This window comes from Heterodontus francisci, chromosome 29 (assembly GCF_036365525.1).
Source record: "Heterodontus francisci isolate sHetFra1 chromosome 29, sHetFra1.hap1, whole genome shotgun sequence".
Classification (NCBI taxonomy): Eukaryota; Metazoa; Chordata; class Chondrichthyes; order Heterodontiformes; family Heterodontidae; genus Heterodontus; species Heterodontus francisci.
In genome coordinates, this window is record NC_090399.1 from 59,197,732 (window position 1) to 59,215,180 (window position 17,449).

The 17,449-nt window shown below is 44.2% G+C and overlaps 1 protein-coding gene across 9 annotated transcripts in view; it reads right to left on the bottom strand.

Moving 5' to 3' along the window:
- Positions 1–16,535, bottom strand: part of LOC137345640 (class I histocompatibility antigen, F10 alpha chain-like) — a 32,469-nt gene extending 15,934 nt beyond the window's left edge. For 5 of the 9 annotated variants that reach the window (XR_010968580.1, XR_010968578.1, XR_010968579.1 and 2 more), the window contains exons 1-4: positions 16,241–16,535; positions 8,968–9,240; positions 8,144–8,419; positions 49–174 (exon numbers count right to left, since the gene is read on the bottom strand). Coding sequence is in view for 5 of the 9 variants with exons in the window: in XM_068008870.1 (XP_067864971.1) it covers positions 49–174; positions 8,144–8,419; positions 8,968–9,240; positions 16,241–16,520 (955 nt within the window). In the remaining 4 variants the exon portion in view is untranslated. The remainder of the gene's footprint in view (positions 1–48; positions 175–8,143; positions 8,420–8,967; positions 9,241–16,240) is intronic. The other 4 variants (XR_010968581.1, XM_068008873.1, XM_068008872.1 and 1 more) reach the window with 1 other exon arrangement.
- Between the last annotated feature and the right edge of the window lie 914 nt (positions 16,536–17,449).

The window sequence follows — 17,449 nt, forward strand, 5'->3', positions numbered from 1 at the left end:
TAAAACTGCTGATACCAGAGAGTGACAGACCCTGCCCTCACTTCCTACCTCTCCTTTTCAACGCAACTGCACCGATGACAACAGCAATCAGAGCGATGGCAGCAACAACAATTCCAACAATCAGTCTGATATTTGTTCCCTCTGAAGATCCTACAGTCACTGGGAGCATCCTGGCTGTGGGGGGGGGAGGGGGGAAATGAGGAGGAGATCAATGAATAACCACAATCGCTGCTCATTCAGAAGCAAGTGTACCAAAGCGGGGCCTGAGTTTGAATGAGATTCAAGTCTGTGATGTAATGGGCAGTCTCTGAGCAGAGCATGTTGTAGGTTAGAAAGGTTCAGCATGACTTGGATTACACTCCTGTGAAGCACTTTGGGATGTTTATCTACATTAAAGGAGATAAATAAATGCAGACATTGGAATTCCACATCATTCCAAAGACACTTCCAGTCACCCAAACAAGTGATTAATTCCCACATCAATCTCAGAATAGGCTTGTTGCAGCATAGTGATGGGAGGTAGGGAGTTTCTAGGGAAAGGAAAGAGGGGGTGCCATATTGATCAAAGATACTGTTACAGCACTGGAAAGGGGTGACATGCTGGAGGATTCAATGTCAGAATCTATTTGGGTAGAGTTAAGGAACAATAGAGGAGCTATTTCATTGCTGGGTGTAAACTATTGGTCACCCCAAATATAGGGAAGGAGGTCGAGAAGCAAATCTGCAGGTAGATTGCAGAAAGATGTAAGAACTTTAGAATGGTGATAATGGGGGAGTTCAATCATCCTAATATAGACTGGGATAGTAACAATGTAAAGGCAAAGGTCAGAAAGGAATTCCTGAAATGTATACAAGAGAACTTTATTGATCATTGTGTTTCCAGTTCAATGTGGAAGGAGGCAGTGTTGGATCTAGTTCTGGGGAATGAAGTAGGGCAAGTGGAGCATGTTTTAATTGGGGTGCATTTGGGAAACAGTGATCACAATATCATCAGGTTTACAGTAGTTATGGAAAATGACATGGAACAATTGAACATGAAATTACTCAACTGGAGGAGGGCTAATTTCAGTGAGTTGAAAAGCAGTCGATTGGTTTGATAAACATCACTAAAGAGGGTGCTGCTAATTTCACAGTAGAGGAAGAGGTAGTAGAGAAACTGAATAGAATAAAAATTGATAAAGAGGAGGTAGTTAAAAGGTTGGCAATGCTGAAAGTAGAAAAGTCACTGAGATTACTGAGGGAATTAAAGGTGGAGATATCGGAGGCTGTGGTCACAATCTTGCAATCCTCCTTCGGTAGTGGGATGGTGCCAGAGGACTGGAGAGGTGCAAATGTCAAATGTTACACACACACACACACACACACACACACACACACACACACACACACACACACACACACACACACACACACACACACACACACACACACACACACACACACACACACACACACACACCTGGGCAACTACTGTTAGCCTGACTTCAGTGGTGCGAGAATGTTGAGACAACAGGAATAGGAGTAGACCATTCAATCCTTAGAGCCTGTTCTGCCATTCAGTGATATTGAGGGTGATCTGTGTCCTAACTCCATATACCTCAATAGATTAGCTAGCAAAAAAATCTATTGACCTCAGATCTGAATTTAATTGAGCTAGCATTTACTGCTTTTTATGGAACAGAGTTACACACTTCTCCCACCATCTGTTTGAAGAAACGCTTCCTAACTTCTCTCCTGAATGGTCTGGGTCTGATTTCAATGTTATATCCCCTTTGTCCGAGACTCCACCACCAGCAGAAAAGTTTCTTTCCATCTACCTTACCCTCAATTCCTTCCAAAATCCTGAAAACCTCAATCGTCCTTTAACCTTCTCTATCCCAGGGAACACAAGCCTAGTCTGTGTAATCTCTCCTCATAATTAAACCTTTGTAGCCAAGTAACATTCTGTTGAATCTGTGCTGCACTCCTTCCAAGGCCAGTATATTTATACCTTTCTAAAGATGAGGTGCCCAGAACTGTACACAGTTCTCCAGGTCTGGTCCGAGACAAGGCTTTCCACCATTTAGAAAATACGCTGATCTACCCTTATTTCATCCAAAATGGATGACTTCACGTTTGCCTGCACGGAAATACATCTGCCACAATTTTGCCCACCCAAACAATCAATGTCTCTTGTAATTTTATGCTCCTGTCTACTCTGCTTGCTATGCCACTGAACCTGGTGTCATCAGTAAACTTGGATATGTGTCGCTCTATTGTGCTTTTTAAGACTTTAAATACTGAATGGTTGAGGCCCCAGCACAGATCCCCGTGAGATAACACTGGTCATTTCCTTCCAATTCATACATACCCATTATCCCTACAGTCTGTCTACTGCCAAATCAATTTCCTAATCAGCTCAATAATATGCTTTCAATTCCAAGAGCTTTAAGAAATCTCTTATGTGGAACCTTATCGAAAGTCTTCAGCAAGTCCACATAAACTATATCCATAGACATTCCCCTATCCACTACTTTAGTTACTTCCTCAAAAAAATTCAATTTGTTTCATTAGACATGACCTCCCCCTTACAAATCCACATTGGCTCTCTTCAATCAGCTCAAATTTCTCTAAGTACTCAGTCACTCTGTCTTAATGATAGATTCCATAACCTTCCCCACAACAGATGTTAGACTAACAGATTTATAATTTCTTGGTTTCTCTCTCACCTTTCTTTAATAATGAAGTTATGTATACAATTTTCCAATCGATAGGAATAATTCCTGCATCGAGGGAGCTTTGGAAGATTATGGCGAAATTATCTACAATTTCCTCACCTACTTTCTTTAAAACCCAGGGGTGAAACCAACAGGTCCTGGGCATTTCTCAGTCTCTACAGTCATTTTTCTAAATACTATTTTCCAGCTTACATTGTCATTGGTTCATTATTTGTTTCCCTGCAATGTCAGGTATATTATCCTTTCCCATTCCTATGAAGATTGAAGCCTGGAAAAAGTAAAGCAGTAACAGAGCAATGGAGAACATTCGGGAAGAGATAGTTCAGACAGAAACATATAAACTAGATATGTTCCTTTGAAGGGGAAAGGGCAGAGCATCCAAAGCTAATGTGCCCTGGATGACAAAGGAAGTAAAAGTTAAACTAAAGCAGAGAAAAAAGGAGGCTATGACAGATGTCACTAGCAAGATTCAGTTAATAACCAGGAAGATTATGAAAAGTACAGGAATGTACAAATACACCAATCACTACAGGTTAGCAAGGCTTTCTTTCTAGAGGAATAGAATTGAAAAGTACTGAAATTATGTTAAACCTGTATCAAACCGCGCGACGTCCCAGTTGCCATATTATAAAAAAAGAGATAGAAGCACTCAAGAGAGTGAAAGAAGATTTACAAGGACAATACAGGAAATACATGGGTATACATATCAGGAAAGGATGAACAGCTGGGTCTCTTTTCTCTTTAAAAACAAGGATGAATTGTGACTGAAAAGAGGTCTTTAAAATTTGACAGGATTTCACAGAGTGGATAGAGAGAGAAATTTTCCACTTGTTGGGAAGACCATAACAGGAGGAGATCAATAACAGATAGCTACCATGTGAACACAGAATTCGCTATCACAGGGAGTGATTGAAGCAAATAGTATCGATCTATTTAAGGAGAAACTAGACAAGCATATGAGGGAGAAGGGAATACAGAGTTACGATGATAGATTTTTTTTAGTTTAGAGATACAGCACTGAAACAGGCCCTTCGGCCCACCGAGTCTGTGCTGACCATCAACCACTCATTTATACTAATCCAACACTAATTCCATTTTCCTACCACATCCCCACCTGTCCCTATATTTCCCTCCCTATACTAGGAGCAATTGCTAATGGCCAATTCACCTGTCAACCTGCAAGTCTTTGGCATGTGGGAGGAAACCGGAGCACCCGGAGGAAACCCACGCAGACACAGGGAGAACTTGCAAACTCCACAGAGGCAGTACCCAGAATTGAACCCGGGCCGCTGGAGCTGTGAGGCTGTGGTGCTAACCACTGCGCCGCCCTTTAAATGAGGAAAGATGGGAGGAGGCTTGAGTGGTGCATAAACACCAACATGGACTGGTTGGGCCGAATGGCCAGTTTCTCTACTATTTATCCTATGTAATCTTTCAATCTTCATTGGATATAGGAGCGCTATTGGAGAACTGGAGGGTTGCTAATGTTATACCACTATTAAAGAAAGGGGAGAGGGATAAACCAGGAAATCACAGGCCAGTCAGCTGATAATTGGTAGTGGGGAAGTTATTCAAATCCAGTATCAAGGACAAAATTAACTTTCAATTGGAAAGGCATGGGTTAATTAAGAAGAGCCAGCATGGGTTTGTTAAAGGCAAATTGTGTCTGACCAACTTGATTGAATTCTTTGATGAGGTAACGAAGAAGATTGATCAACATAGTTCAATAGATATAAAAACAAGAAATGCTGGAACCACTCAGTAGGTCTGACAGCATCTGTGAAAAGAGAAGCAGAGTTAATGTTTCGGGTCAGTGACCCTTCTTTGGAACTGACAAATAGTTCAATAGATGTTGCACATATGGACTTTTGGAAGGCGTTCAGCAAAATGCTGCACAGGAGGCTTATTAAGGAGATGTCAGCCCATGGAACCAAGGGGATATGAAACTGGCTCAGTGACTGGAAGCAAAGGATGTTGGTAGATGTTTTTCAGATTGGGAAGTGGGGGGCAGTGTTGTTTCCCAAGGGTCAGTTTTGGGTCCATTACTCTTGGCAACATTTATAAATGGCTTAGGCTTAGGTGTAGGGAACAGCATTATAAAGTTTGCAAATGATAAAACTTTTGGCAAAGTAGTATGGAGTAATGAGGATAGGATGAACATGGAGAGACAATATAGAATAAAGGGTACAATTCAGAAGTGGGGGCAGGAGCAGAGGGACCTATGTGTATATGTGCAAAAGTCATTGAAGGTGGCAGGACAGGTTGAAAGAGAGGTTAATAAAGCATACAGTATCCTGTGCTTTATTAGTAGGGGGATAGAGTACAAGAGCAAGGAAGTTATGTTGAATTTATATAAGACACTAGTTTGGCCTCAGCTGGAGCATTGCATCCAGTTCTGGTGGCTGCACTTTAGGAAAGATGTGAAGGCATTGGAGAGATTACAGAAAGGATTCATGAGAATGGTTCCAGGGATGAAGAACTTCAGTTATGAAGATAGATTGGAGAAGTTAAGACTGTTTTCCTTGGAGAAGAGAACGCTGAGAGGTGATTTGATAGAGGTATTCAAAATCATGAGGGGTCTGAACAGAGTAGAGAGAGAGAAACTGTTCCCACTCGTGAAAGGATCGAGAATGAGAGGGCACAGATTTCAAGTATTTGGTAAAGTTAAGCAAAAGTGACATGAGGAAAAGCTGTTTCATGCAGTGAGTGCTTATGGTTTAGAATGCACTGCCTGAGAACGTGGTGGAGGCAGGTTCAATTGAAGCATTCAAAAGGGAATTAGACAGTTATATGACAAGGAAGAATGTGCAGGGTTACAGGGAGAAGGCAGCTGAATGGAACTGAGGAAATTGCTCTTTCAGAGAGCCAGTGTAGACAAGATGGACTGAATGGCCTTCTCCTGCACGGTAACGATTCTGTGATTCAATCATTCTAGGCTTCAGGGTGACAGGATGGTGAAATGGACAAAGACATGGCAGGTGAAGTTCAATGTAGGGAAGTGTGAAGTGATGCACTTTGGAAGGACTAATGTTGAAAGAATGTAGATGATATTTTGAAAAGTGTAGATGAATAAAGAGACCTTGGTTTCCATATGCACAAATCCTTAAAGATGGCACAGCAAGTTGATAAGGTGGTTGTAAAAGTATATGGGTTACATGGATTTATAAATCGAGGTACAGAATATAAAAGTAAAGAGATCATGCTAGAACTTTATAAATCACTGGTTAGGCCTCGGTTGGAGTATTGTGGACAATTCCGGCCACCACACTTCCGAAAAGATGTAAAGGCCTTAGAAAGGGCACAGAGGAGGTTTATCAGGATGTTAACAGAGATAACAGACTATAGTTATGAGGAGAGGTTGGAAAAGTTAGGACTGTTCCCCTTGGAATAGAGAAGGTTAAGAGGTGACCTAATAGATTTTTTTCAAGATGATGAGCAGTTTTGCTAAGGTAGAGAGAGGAAAGTTATTCCCTCCGGTGAGTGGGTCAATAACCAGAGGTTATAGATTTAAAATCATTGGTAAAAGATAGAGAGGGGAAATGAGGATTTTATTTTACTCAGCTGTCGGGATCTGGAATGTTCTACCTGAAAAGAAGTGGAAGCTGATTCCAGAAACAATTTTAAACAGGGTGTTGTACAGATATTTGAGGATGATGAGCTGACACATTTAGGGACAAAAAGCAGACTCATGGGACTAAGAATGACTACTCATCCCAAGAGCCAGCATAGGCTCTATGGGCCAAATGGCCTCCTACTGTGCTGTAGGGTTCTATGATTCAATGACACGAAGTTCCAACAAAATAAAACACTGCAGATGCTGGAAATCTGAAATAAAAACATAACATTCTAGAAATACTCAGCAGGTCAGGCAGCATCTATGATGTGAGCAACAGAGTTAATGTTTCAGGTCAATACCACTTTGTCAGAATGGAGGTCACTGATCTGAAAGGTTAACACTATTGCTCTCTGTACAGATGCTACCTGACCTGCTGAGTATTTCCAACATTGTCTGTTTTTATTGTATTATTCTAAAAGTCCTACCCTTTCCTTATTCACATTTGCAGTATGACCGCAATGATTTTTAAAGGGCCACATGGGCCTTTTTCTTCTGACATAATTGTAAAAGCTTTGTGTTAATCTTGATACCCTCATAAATGTCTGTTGATATTTCTGCTCTTACTGTATGTTCTTTCGCTCTCTCCCAGTCCACTCGATCTATACTATGCTTTGCTTTATCCTTTAGTTTTAGGTTACCTTTCACTTCTTCTCGAGTAGACCTCTCGGCCCTTCTCGTTTCTGTATTAAGCTAAATTCTTTTCTGAACACCTCCCACTGTTCATCTGTAGTTTTACCCAATAACAGTTTTGTTCAGTTTGCGGTCATCAGTCTCTGTCTCATCCTATTAAAAGTTAGCCTTACCAAATTCGAGGATCTTCATAACAGTATTATGTTTTTCCTTTTCAAACATGTCAGGCTCGCAGTTAAGTAAATGTTCCCTTACCGTTAGATTAACTATGTCTGGCTCACTACTAGATCTAGTGTGGCCTGCCTGTTTGTTGGTTCCAGAAAACTATGTTGAATGCAGTCAAGAAATTCACAAGCTTTCTGACTTGAGCTACTCTGTTCTTCCCAATCTATATGGGAATTAAAGTCTCCCATTAAAACATCTCTTCATTGACTACAAGTCTCTTTGATCTCTGAATTAACAGCTATGCAGTGGAAGAATGTATTATCAGGATGCCTGTAGCCAACTCCCATTAAAATTCTTATCACAGTCTCCATTGATTGCTTTCACTTACCTCGATCCTCTCTTGTTAATGTTGTAACAATCTGGGACAAACTTAATGTCAGGTGGAAAAACATGGGTTAATAAATTGAAAGCGAGCACAGAATTGTCAAAGGCAAACTTGTCAAACTTGATCAAGTTCTCTGATGAATAGACGGACAGTGTTGATGAGGGTAGTGTGCTGTATGTTGTGTATATGGGCTTTCAGAAGGCATTTGATAAAGTGCCACAAAATAGACTTACTAGTAAAATTGAAGCCAATGGGATTAGAGGGACAGTGTCAGAGTGGATATGGAATTGGATCAGGGACAGAAATCAGAGAGGAATGGTGAATGATTATTTTTCAGACTGGAAGGAAGTAGAAAGTGAAGGATTGGTATGAGGATCACATCTCTTTTTGATATATATTAATGATCTGGACTTGGGTATAAGGGCATAAATTCAAGGTGTGCAATGACACAAAACTCAGAAATGCAGTAACCAATGAAGAGGATTAGAACAGATTTCAGGAGGACATAGACAGACTGGTGAAATGGGCAGACACGTGACAAATGCAGTTTAATGCAGAGAAGTGTTAGGTGATTGATTTTGGAAGGCAGAATGAGGAGAGGTGATTCTAAACAGTCACTGTTCCTCTTACCCCAGTCTAGGATCTCCATTCCTTCTTTTTCGCTTTGCTCATATTGACAGGAATAGTTGGCACCATTCTCAGGTGCGATCTGAACCCATCTCCTGAGCTGGTAGGTGCCATCGTGGTTGGGTAGGATGCCAGTGGAACATGTGTCTGCAATCGGTGCGCCATTTCTCAAGAGGGTGACTTCGATATCGCGAGGGTAAAATCCTGTGACGAGGCAGCAGAGTTGTGTCGGTTTAGCAGCTGATGCCTTGTCCGCGGAAAGAAACACTTGAGGAGCAACTGAGTAAAACAGATCAGAGGCAGGTCAGTGTAAGAGACAGGGAATGGTAAATATCCCTTTAAATTGGGGATTAGACCCCTGACCCCAGGGAAAGGTACATACCCCTTTAAACTGGGGTTTAGACACCCTGACTCCAGGTAACAGTACGTACCCCTTTAAACTGGGGTTTAGACCACCGACTCTCAGTCACCTCTTCTGACTCACCGACTCTCAGTCCCCCCTTTACTCACCAACACTCAGTCCCTTCCCCCTCAATCACCGACTCTCAGTCCCCCCTCACTCACCAACTCTCAGTCCCCCCTCACTCAGAGTCTCAGACCCCCTCACTCAGAGTCTCAGTCCCCCCTCACTCAGAGTCTCAGTCCCCCCCTCACTCGCTGAGTCTCAGTCCCACCTTACTCGCTGACTTTCAGTCCCCCCTCACTCACTGACTCTCAGTCCCCCCCCCCTCACTAACTGACTCTCAGACCCCCCTCACTCACTGACTCTCAGTCCCACCTCATTCACTGACTCTCCCCCCTCCCCCCACCCCCACCCACTCACTCACCGTGTCTCAGTTCCTTTTCTCCAAGTTTCAGGTACTTCTTCAGCCATTCGATGCAGGTCCCCTCCAGGTAACCCTTCCTCTGCTGGTTCCTGGCCTTGTCCTGGTCCCACTTGTTCTTGGTAATCAGTCCCCAGCTTACCGGTGTTACCCACACCATGTTATCCTTATCAAAGCTGATGTAATCCCGCCCGTCCCAGCCTTCCTGATGGAACCCGCTGGTGCTCCCGTCATCCTGCAGCTCACAGCCATACATCACCTGTACTGTGTGGATCCCTGTCAATCAAACACACACAGCCAATCAGAGCCAAATAACAGAGAGCCAACAGTTCTGACTGCCTTCCACAACTGTCAGTGAAACACACACAGCCAAACAGATCCAGGAGCAGAGTGAAGGGGAGGTGGGGGAAAGCCGGGAATGATTGGGAGTTGGTAAAGAGCTGGTCCTGTCTTTCAGCCCCACAACAAAGTGCATCACTCCACCCAATTCCCGGCTTCTGTTTACTATATAGTGGAGAGACCATTACGGTTGGAGCGTATGAAACAAAAATTGTGTTTGGAAAATATGTTTGAGATTTTTGAAGAAGTAACTGATAAGATGAATAAGGGGTACCAATGGATGTAGTGTATTTGAATTTTCAAAAAGCATTCAATGAGGTGCCATCCAAGAGCTTTTTTCCACTAAATTAGGACTCAAGGCTTTGAGGATTAGTTAAAGGACAGAAAACAGAGAGTAGGAATAAACGGGTCATCTCCGGGATGGCAGGCTGTAATGAGTTGGGTACCACAGGGATCAGTACTTGGGTCTCAGCTATTTAGGCCCAAGACACAAAAAGTTCCACAGAGGGATAGGGCAGGTTGAGTGAGTAGGCAAGAACATGTCAGATGAAATACAATGTGGTAAGGTGGCCATTTGGTCTGCATCCATTACTTTGGAAATGTCCAGCCTCTCGTCTTCATTGGCTAATATCAGTGTCATTTAAAATCAGAATTCTATTGGTCCTGTGAGTACCCGCAAAGATCCTATTGGACCTAACCATGTGCCTGTCTTTTAGACGCCCGAACGCTATATCTGTTGCTTGTACTGTGATGAAAGTGGAGCCATTGTCTTCTTCATCAAAATGCTCAAGCAAAAGACATTGTTCAACGCAGTATGGTCAAAAGAAAGTGATTTCATAGCAAAAAAAAAATCAGGAAGGGAGAGGATCAAACACTCTGCATTTTGTACCAAGGTGATACCAATGTCAGCCACCAAGGAAAGGGAGATGTGGATCAACACATTTTGTTGGAAAAACACAAAGTGAGCACCCAATTTGCAAGTACATCATCATTGAGGTCTTTTTTTCAAATCATCTGCATCACCTCAAAACAATAAAGTAACTGCTGCTGAACTACAAATGTCTGCCACTCGGTGAAGAATCACCAGTCTTATAGAAATATCGACTGCAGTACAAGGTGACAAAGAAATCTCCTTCATACCAAGAGACCTGACATGTGGGGAAACAAAGGCAAAAACACTGAGCGAGAAGCTTCATGCAGAAGTACTTGGATTGCATTAAAGCAGATGATCTTTTTATTTTCTTTGGCAATTGATGCGTCAAACAAGGGTGAAACAAAATGTTTCCCCTTCGGTTTGGGATATTTTAATTTCGAGAAGGGGATCCCGCATTTACTGTTGGATTTTTATACTGATAGCCAGGAAACCTGGGAAGCAATCGCAACAGAAAAATGATCCAAACTCAGTGCCTTTGATCTCATCCCATGAAGACTTTCCGTGTATTCGGCTGACAACACAAGTGTTAATTCTGAAAAGCACAACAGTATTTACCAAGAAGTAAAAGGCTCTCAAACGGACATAGTTGCAGCCAACTGTTTGGCTCATATTTTGCATAATACAACAAGGTACATCATCTGAAACCTCGCTGTTGATACAAAAAACCATCATTCTCAAGGTATACGGTCACTTCCACACTTCTGCAATCAGAACAGAGCATTTAAGGGAGTTTTGTGACTTTGTTGGCGTGGAGGAGCGCAATCTGTTGAAGCACGTTGTGATCAGGTGGCTTTTTCTACTGCTGGCTATTGACAGATTGTGGAAATGCTGGAAAACTCGAACAAGATCATTTCAGAGTTTAGGTGAGCAAGAATGCCCCAAAATACGATGGAAATGCTTCAGGGATGAGGAGGTTGCTAATGACGTGGCTGAGCTTTACTTTCTCTTTCTCAGCATTGCTCAAACTATTCACTTTATCAAAGCTTTAGAGGTCAAGTCGTTCAGCATCCTCTTGGTGTATGAGCTGATTTAATTAAATTAAATCAATCAGATTAGAGAACATAGGAAATTGGAGCAAGAGTAGGCCATTCAGCCCCTTGAGCCTACTCCACCATTTAACTAGATCATGGCTGATTTTCTACCCTAAGGGCATCCTCCTGCACTATCCCCATACTCATTGATATCTTCAATATCTAGAGAACTATCAATCTCTCTCTTGAACACACTCAATGACTGAGCCTCCACAGCCCGCTGGGTTAGAGAATTCCTAAGATTTACTACCCTCTGAGTGAAGAAATTCATCCTCATCTCAGTCCTAAATGGCCTAATCCTTAATCTGAGACTGTGGCCGCTGGTTCGAGACTCCCCAGCCAGGGGAAACCTCCATCCTGCATCAACCTTGTCGAGACTTCGAAGAATTTTGTATGCTTCAGAGATCATTCTTCCAAACTCTAGTGCATCGAGGCCCAGTCTCCTCAATCTCTCCTCATAGGACAATCCCACCATCCCAGGAATCAGTTTAGTGAACCTTTGTTGCACTCCCTCGATGGCAAGTATATCCTTCCAGAGGCAAGGAGACCAAAACTATACTCGACACTCCAGGTACGGTCTCACCAAGGCTCTATAAAATTGCAGCAAGACATCTTTACTCCTGTACTCAAATCCTCTTGCAATATAGGCCAACATACCATTTGCCTTCCTAATTGCTTGCTGCACCTACAGTCATAGAGTTATACAGCACAGAAATAGGCCCTTTGGCCCATCGTGTTCGTACTGGCCATCAAGCACCTAACTATTCTAATCCCATTTTCCAGCACTTGGCCCATCGCCTTGTATACTGTGGCGTTTTTTTTTAAACACCTGCATGTTACTTTTTAGTGACTGATGAACAAGGAGACCCAGGTCCCTTTGGACATCAACACTTCCCATTCTCTCACCATTTAAGAAATACTCTGCATTTCTGTTTTTCCTACCAAAGTGGATCCACATTATATTCCACCTGTCATGTTCTTGTCCATTCACTTAGCCTATCTAAATCCCCTTGAAGCCTCTTTGTATGCTCCTCACAACTCACATTGCCTCCTAGTTTTGTGTCATCAGCATAATTGGAAATATTACATTTGGTCCCTATATCCAAATCATTGATATAGATTGTGAATAGCTGGGATCCAAGCACTGATTCCTGCCATACACCACTAGTCACAGCCTGCCAACCTGAAAATGGCCCATTTATTCCTACTCCATGTTTTCTGGTCATTAACCAATTCTCAGTCCATGCCAGTATATTACCCCCAATCCCATGTGCTCTAATTTTGCTTACTTACTCTTGTGTGGGACCTTATCGAATGCCTTCTGACAATCCAAATACACCACATCCTCCGGTTCCGCCTCATCTATCCTGCTAATTATATCCTCAAAATATTCCAACAGGTTTGTCAAACATAATTTTCCTTTCATAAATCCATGGTGACTCTGCCCAATCCTACCATTATTTTCTAAGTGACCAGTTATCACATCCTTTATAATAGATTCTAGCATTTCCCCTACTAATGTCGGGCTAACATGTCTGTAGTTACCTATTTTCTCTCTCCCTCCTTTCTTAAATAGTGAGGTTACTTTTTCTACCTTCGATATGATAACTACAATTACACAGGGTATTGTTGAGGTCACACCTGGAATATTGTGTGCAGTTTAAGGAAAGAACGTACTTGCCCGAGATGGAGTATAACAAAGGTTCTCTAGACTGATTCCAGTTAATTGGCCTATAAGAAGAAATTGAGTATGGTAGACCTATATTCCCTGGAATTTAGAAGAATGGGAAGTGATCTAATTGGAATATACAAGATTCTGAAGGGGCTTGACAGAGTAGACACTGAGAGGTTGATTCCCCTGTTCGGGGAATCTAGAATACGGGGTCACAGTCTCAGAATAAGGTGTTGGTCATTGTAGAATGAGTTGAAAAAAAAATGTCTTCATGCAGAAGGTTGTGAATCTTTGGAATTCTCCACCCTAAAGAACTGTGGATGCTCACTCATTGAGTAGATTCAAGACAAAGGTTGATAGATTTTTGGGTGCAAAGGGAATGAAGGGAGGGGAGGACGGTGCAGGAAGGTGGAATTGAGATAGAAGATCAGCCATGATCTTTTAAATGTTGGAAAAGGCTCAATAGTCTATTCCTGCTCCTATTTCTTACGTTCTTTTGAGACACAGCAGGGGTAGGGGAACAGAGAGAGACGAGTTGGGGGAGTAGAGAGACACAGGGGGCTGAAATTTATAGTCCCGTCACCATAATCGGCGGTGGGCGAAAGCAGGGCGGGCTGCACATTGCACAGCCCCCGCGATATTAAGTGCGGCGGCTCATTTAAATAGCCGATTCGGACCGCCCACCACGATGACATGGAGAGGGCGGCTGTCCGTCCCCGGCAACAGCGTCAGCTACCTTTGTGCAGGCGCTGAGGCCATTTTTAAAGGGCTTCCAACCCTAGATTTCAATTTAAATATTTAAAGAGCGATTGATTTTTAAAAATTAAATAAATTGATCTTGCCCCTCTCCCACCAACCCCCCCCAATAACCATCGATTAAATTACCAGCCCTCTCCCCCTACAAAACAGTTACCTTGCGCACCTGACCTTCCCCCCACAATGTGCATCAACTTTACACTTCACCCCTTCCCCCCCATCCCCTGCACCAATGAGATAACTGTGACCCAACTCCCTCCTCTCCACACAGAGAAACACACCTGCTCCGCCCTCTCCACCAGTGTTCCGCCTTTAATCCCTGGACGGGGATCCGAAGGTGTGGGATTGCCGGCCACTGACACAAATATCACACCAGGACAGACGGCGGGAGTGTAAAGGGAATTTCTTTGTTTATTTAAATTAATTTATGTATTTAAATTGGGCTCCCGACGCCAAGCGGTGGGAGTGCCGCCATGAGGCCTCGTCACCGCCGGCAATATCGGGCCGGGCCTTCCCGGCATCATGGTCTGTGGTGAGCCTGTCCCTCAGGCATTTTCCGGACTCCCCACATCACGACCCCTGATGTCAGGGGGTCTGTAAAATTCTCCCCAGGGGAACAGAAAGACATGAGGAGTGAAGAGAGAAAGAGAGAGAGAAAAACAGGGTGTGGGAAGAAGAGAAAAACTAGGGAGGGTGGGGGAACAGTTAGAAATGGGACGGGAAATAGATATGGAGGGGAATAGTGAGACACAGGAGCGGAATAGATCGAGAGACACAGGAGGGGAATAGATAGAGAGACACAGGAGGGGAAAAGAGAGACACAGGAGGGGAAAAGAGAGACATGGGGAGGGTTCAGAGAGAGACGGTGGGGGGGGGGGGGGGTGGCGTGCGTGGTGGGATAGTGACACGGGAGTTGAGAAAAACCAGGGGAGTTGGGGGAATAGAAACATACATAGAAACATAGAAAATTGGAGCAGGAGTAGGACATTCGGCCCTTCGAGCCTTCTCCACCATTCATTATGATCATAGCTGATCGCAGTGGTTAGCACCGCAGCCTCACAGCTCCAGCGACCTGGGTTCAATTCTGGGTACTGCCTGTGTGAAGTTTGCAAGTTCTCCCTGTGTCTGCGTGGGTTTTCTCCGGGTGCTCCGGTTTCCTCCCACAGCCAATAGACTTGCAGGTTGATAGGTAAATTGGCCATTATAAATTGCCCCTAGTATAGGTAGGTGGTAGGGAAATATAGAGACAGGTGGGGGATGTAGTAGAAATATGTATAGGATTAGTATAAATGGGTGGTTAATGGTCGGCACAGACTTGGTGGGCCGAAGGGCCTGTTTCAGTGCTGTATATCTAAATCTAAATCTAAATCCAACTCAGTAACCTGGTCCCGCTTTCGCCCCATACCCTTTGATCCCTTTAGACCCAAGAGCTATATCTAACTCCTTCTTGAAAACATACTATGTTTTGGCCTCAACTGCTTTCTGTGGTAGTGAATTCCACAGGCTCACCATTCTCTGGGTGAAGAAAGTTCTCCACATCTCAGTCCTGAAAGGTTCAAGTCCTATTAGAATTTTATAGGTTTCTATGAGATTCTCCCTCACTCTTCTGAACTCCAGCGAATATAATCCTTAGCGAATTAATCTTTCCTCATACCTCAGTCCCGCCATCCCAGGAATCAGTCTGTTAAACCTTCGCTGCACTCCCTCTATAGCAAGAACATCCTTCCTCAGATAAGGAGACCAAAACTGCTCACAATATTTCAGGTGTGGCCTCACCAAGGCCCTGTATAATTGCAACAAGACATCCCTGCTTCTGTACTCGAATCCTCTCACTATGAAGGCATGGAGTGTCAAATAGATATGTGGGGGGAATAGAGAGATATGGGAGGGAGGAATAGAGAGACATGGGGGTAGAATAAAGACAGATGGAGGAATAGAGAGACATGGGAGGGGATATAGAGAGTTACTGGGGTGAAAATAGAGCAGCAAAGGGGTGAAATACAGAGACACGGGGGGCATAGAGAGAGAGAGAGACGGATGGGTGTATAGAGAAACATTGTGGGGGAGGCAGTTGAGAGACTGGGGTCTAATAGAAAGACACCATAGTGGAACAGAGAGACTTGGAGGGAATAGAGAGACATGATGGGGTTTGGGGGGGCGGGGGGGGTGGAGGTGGAGGGGTTGGGGGTTGGGAATAGAGAGACACTGGGGTGGAGTAGAGAGGCACAGAGTGGTGTAGAGAGAGATGTGGGGGAGGAGGCAATTGAGAGATGGGGGTCCAATAGGGAGACACCTTGGTGGAAAAGAGAGACTTGGAGGGGAATAGAGAGAGATGGGGGAATAGAGAGACACGGAGAGAGGAATAGAGAGACAGGGTGGTGGAATAGACAAATATGGGAGGGGGAAATAGACACAACGGTGGGGAATAGAGAGACACAGTGAGGCTTGAATTTAGGAATATGAGACGGTAAATAGACATGAGGAAAATGTAGAGAGAAACAGTGGTGCGGGAATAGAGAGCATTGTGGGAGGGCAAGGTCTCACCACCCGTCTGGTTGGTCCGGTTTAAGGCGGTCTGAATATTGGTCTGTCCAATGTGCTCTGAGCTCCGCAGGATCTGTGTCTGCTGTTCCCAGTACTCAGGGCCCTGACTCTCCGCCATCCACTGCTGCCGAGAGATTACTTCCTGAAGATTGCTGTCGTAGTAATCAATCGTAGCATCGTCCACATAACCGACGGCCACAAACTCTGGCAGACCAGAAATCGGGGTCATTGCCGTGTAGAAATACCGGAGAGAGTGAGATCCTGAAACACAGAAAGACATCAGGCATGAACCCCAAAACACCAACCCAACAGAGAGAAAGAGAGAGAGACATCAGGGCATGAACACTAAAACATCAACACCACAGAGAGAGAGAGAGAGAGAGAGAGAGACATCAGGGCATCAACCCCAAATCACCAACCCCACAGAGCGAGTGAGACATCAGAGCATGAACCCCAAAACACAAACCCAACAGAGAGAGAGAGAGAGAGAGAGAGACATCAGGGCATCAACCCCAAAACACCAACCCCACAGAGCGAGAGAGAGAGAGAGAGACATCAGGGCATCAACCCCAAATCACCAACCCCACAGAGCGAGTGAGACATCAGAGCATGAACCCCAAAACACCAACCCCACAGAGAGAGAGAGAGAGACATCAGGGCATGAACCCCAAAACACCAACCCCACAGAGCGAGAGAGAGAGAGAGAGACATCAGGGCATCAACCCCAAATCACCAACCCCACAGAGCGAGTGAGACATCAGAGCATGAACCCCAAAACAACAACCCCACAGAGAGAGAGAGATCAGGGCATGAACCCCAAAACATCAACCCCACAGAGAGAGAAAGACATCAGGGCATGAACCCCAAAACATCAACCCCACAGAGAGAGAGAGAGAGAGAGAGAGACATCAGGGCATGAACCCCAAAACATCAACCCCACACAGAGAGAGAGAGACATCAGGGCATGAACCCCAAAACACCAACCCCACAGAGAGAGAGAGAGACATCAGGGCATGAACCCCAAAACAACAACCCCACAGAGAGAGAGAGAGAGATCAGGGCATGAACCCCAAAACAACAACCCCACAGAGAGAGAGAGATATGGGCATGAACCCCAAAACATCAACCCCACAGAGAGAGAAAGACATCAGGGCATGAACCCCAAAACACCAACCCCAGAGAGAGAGAGAGAGAGATCAGGGCATGAAC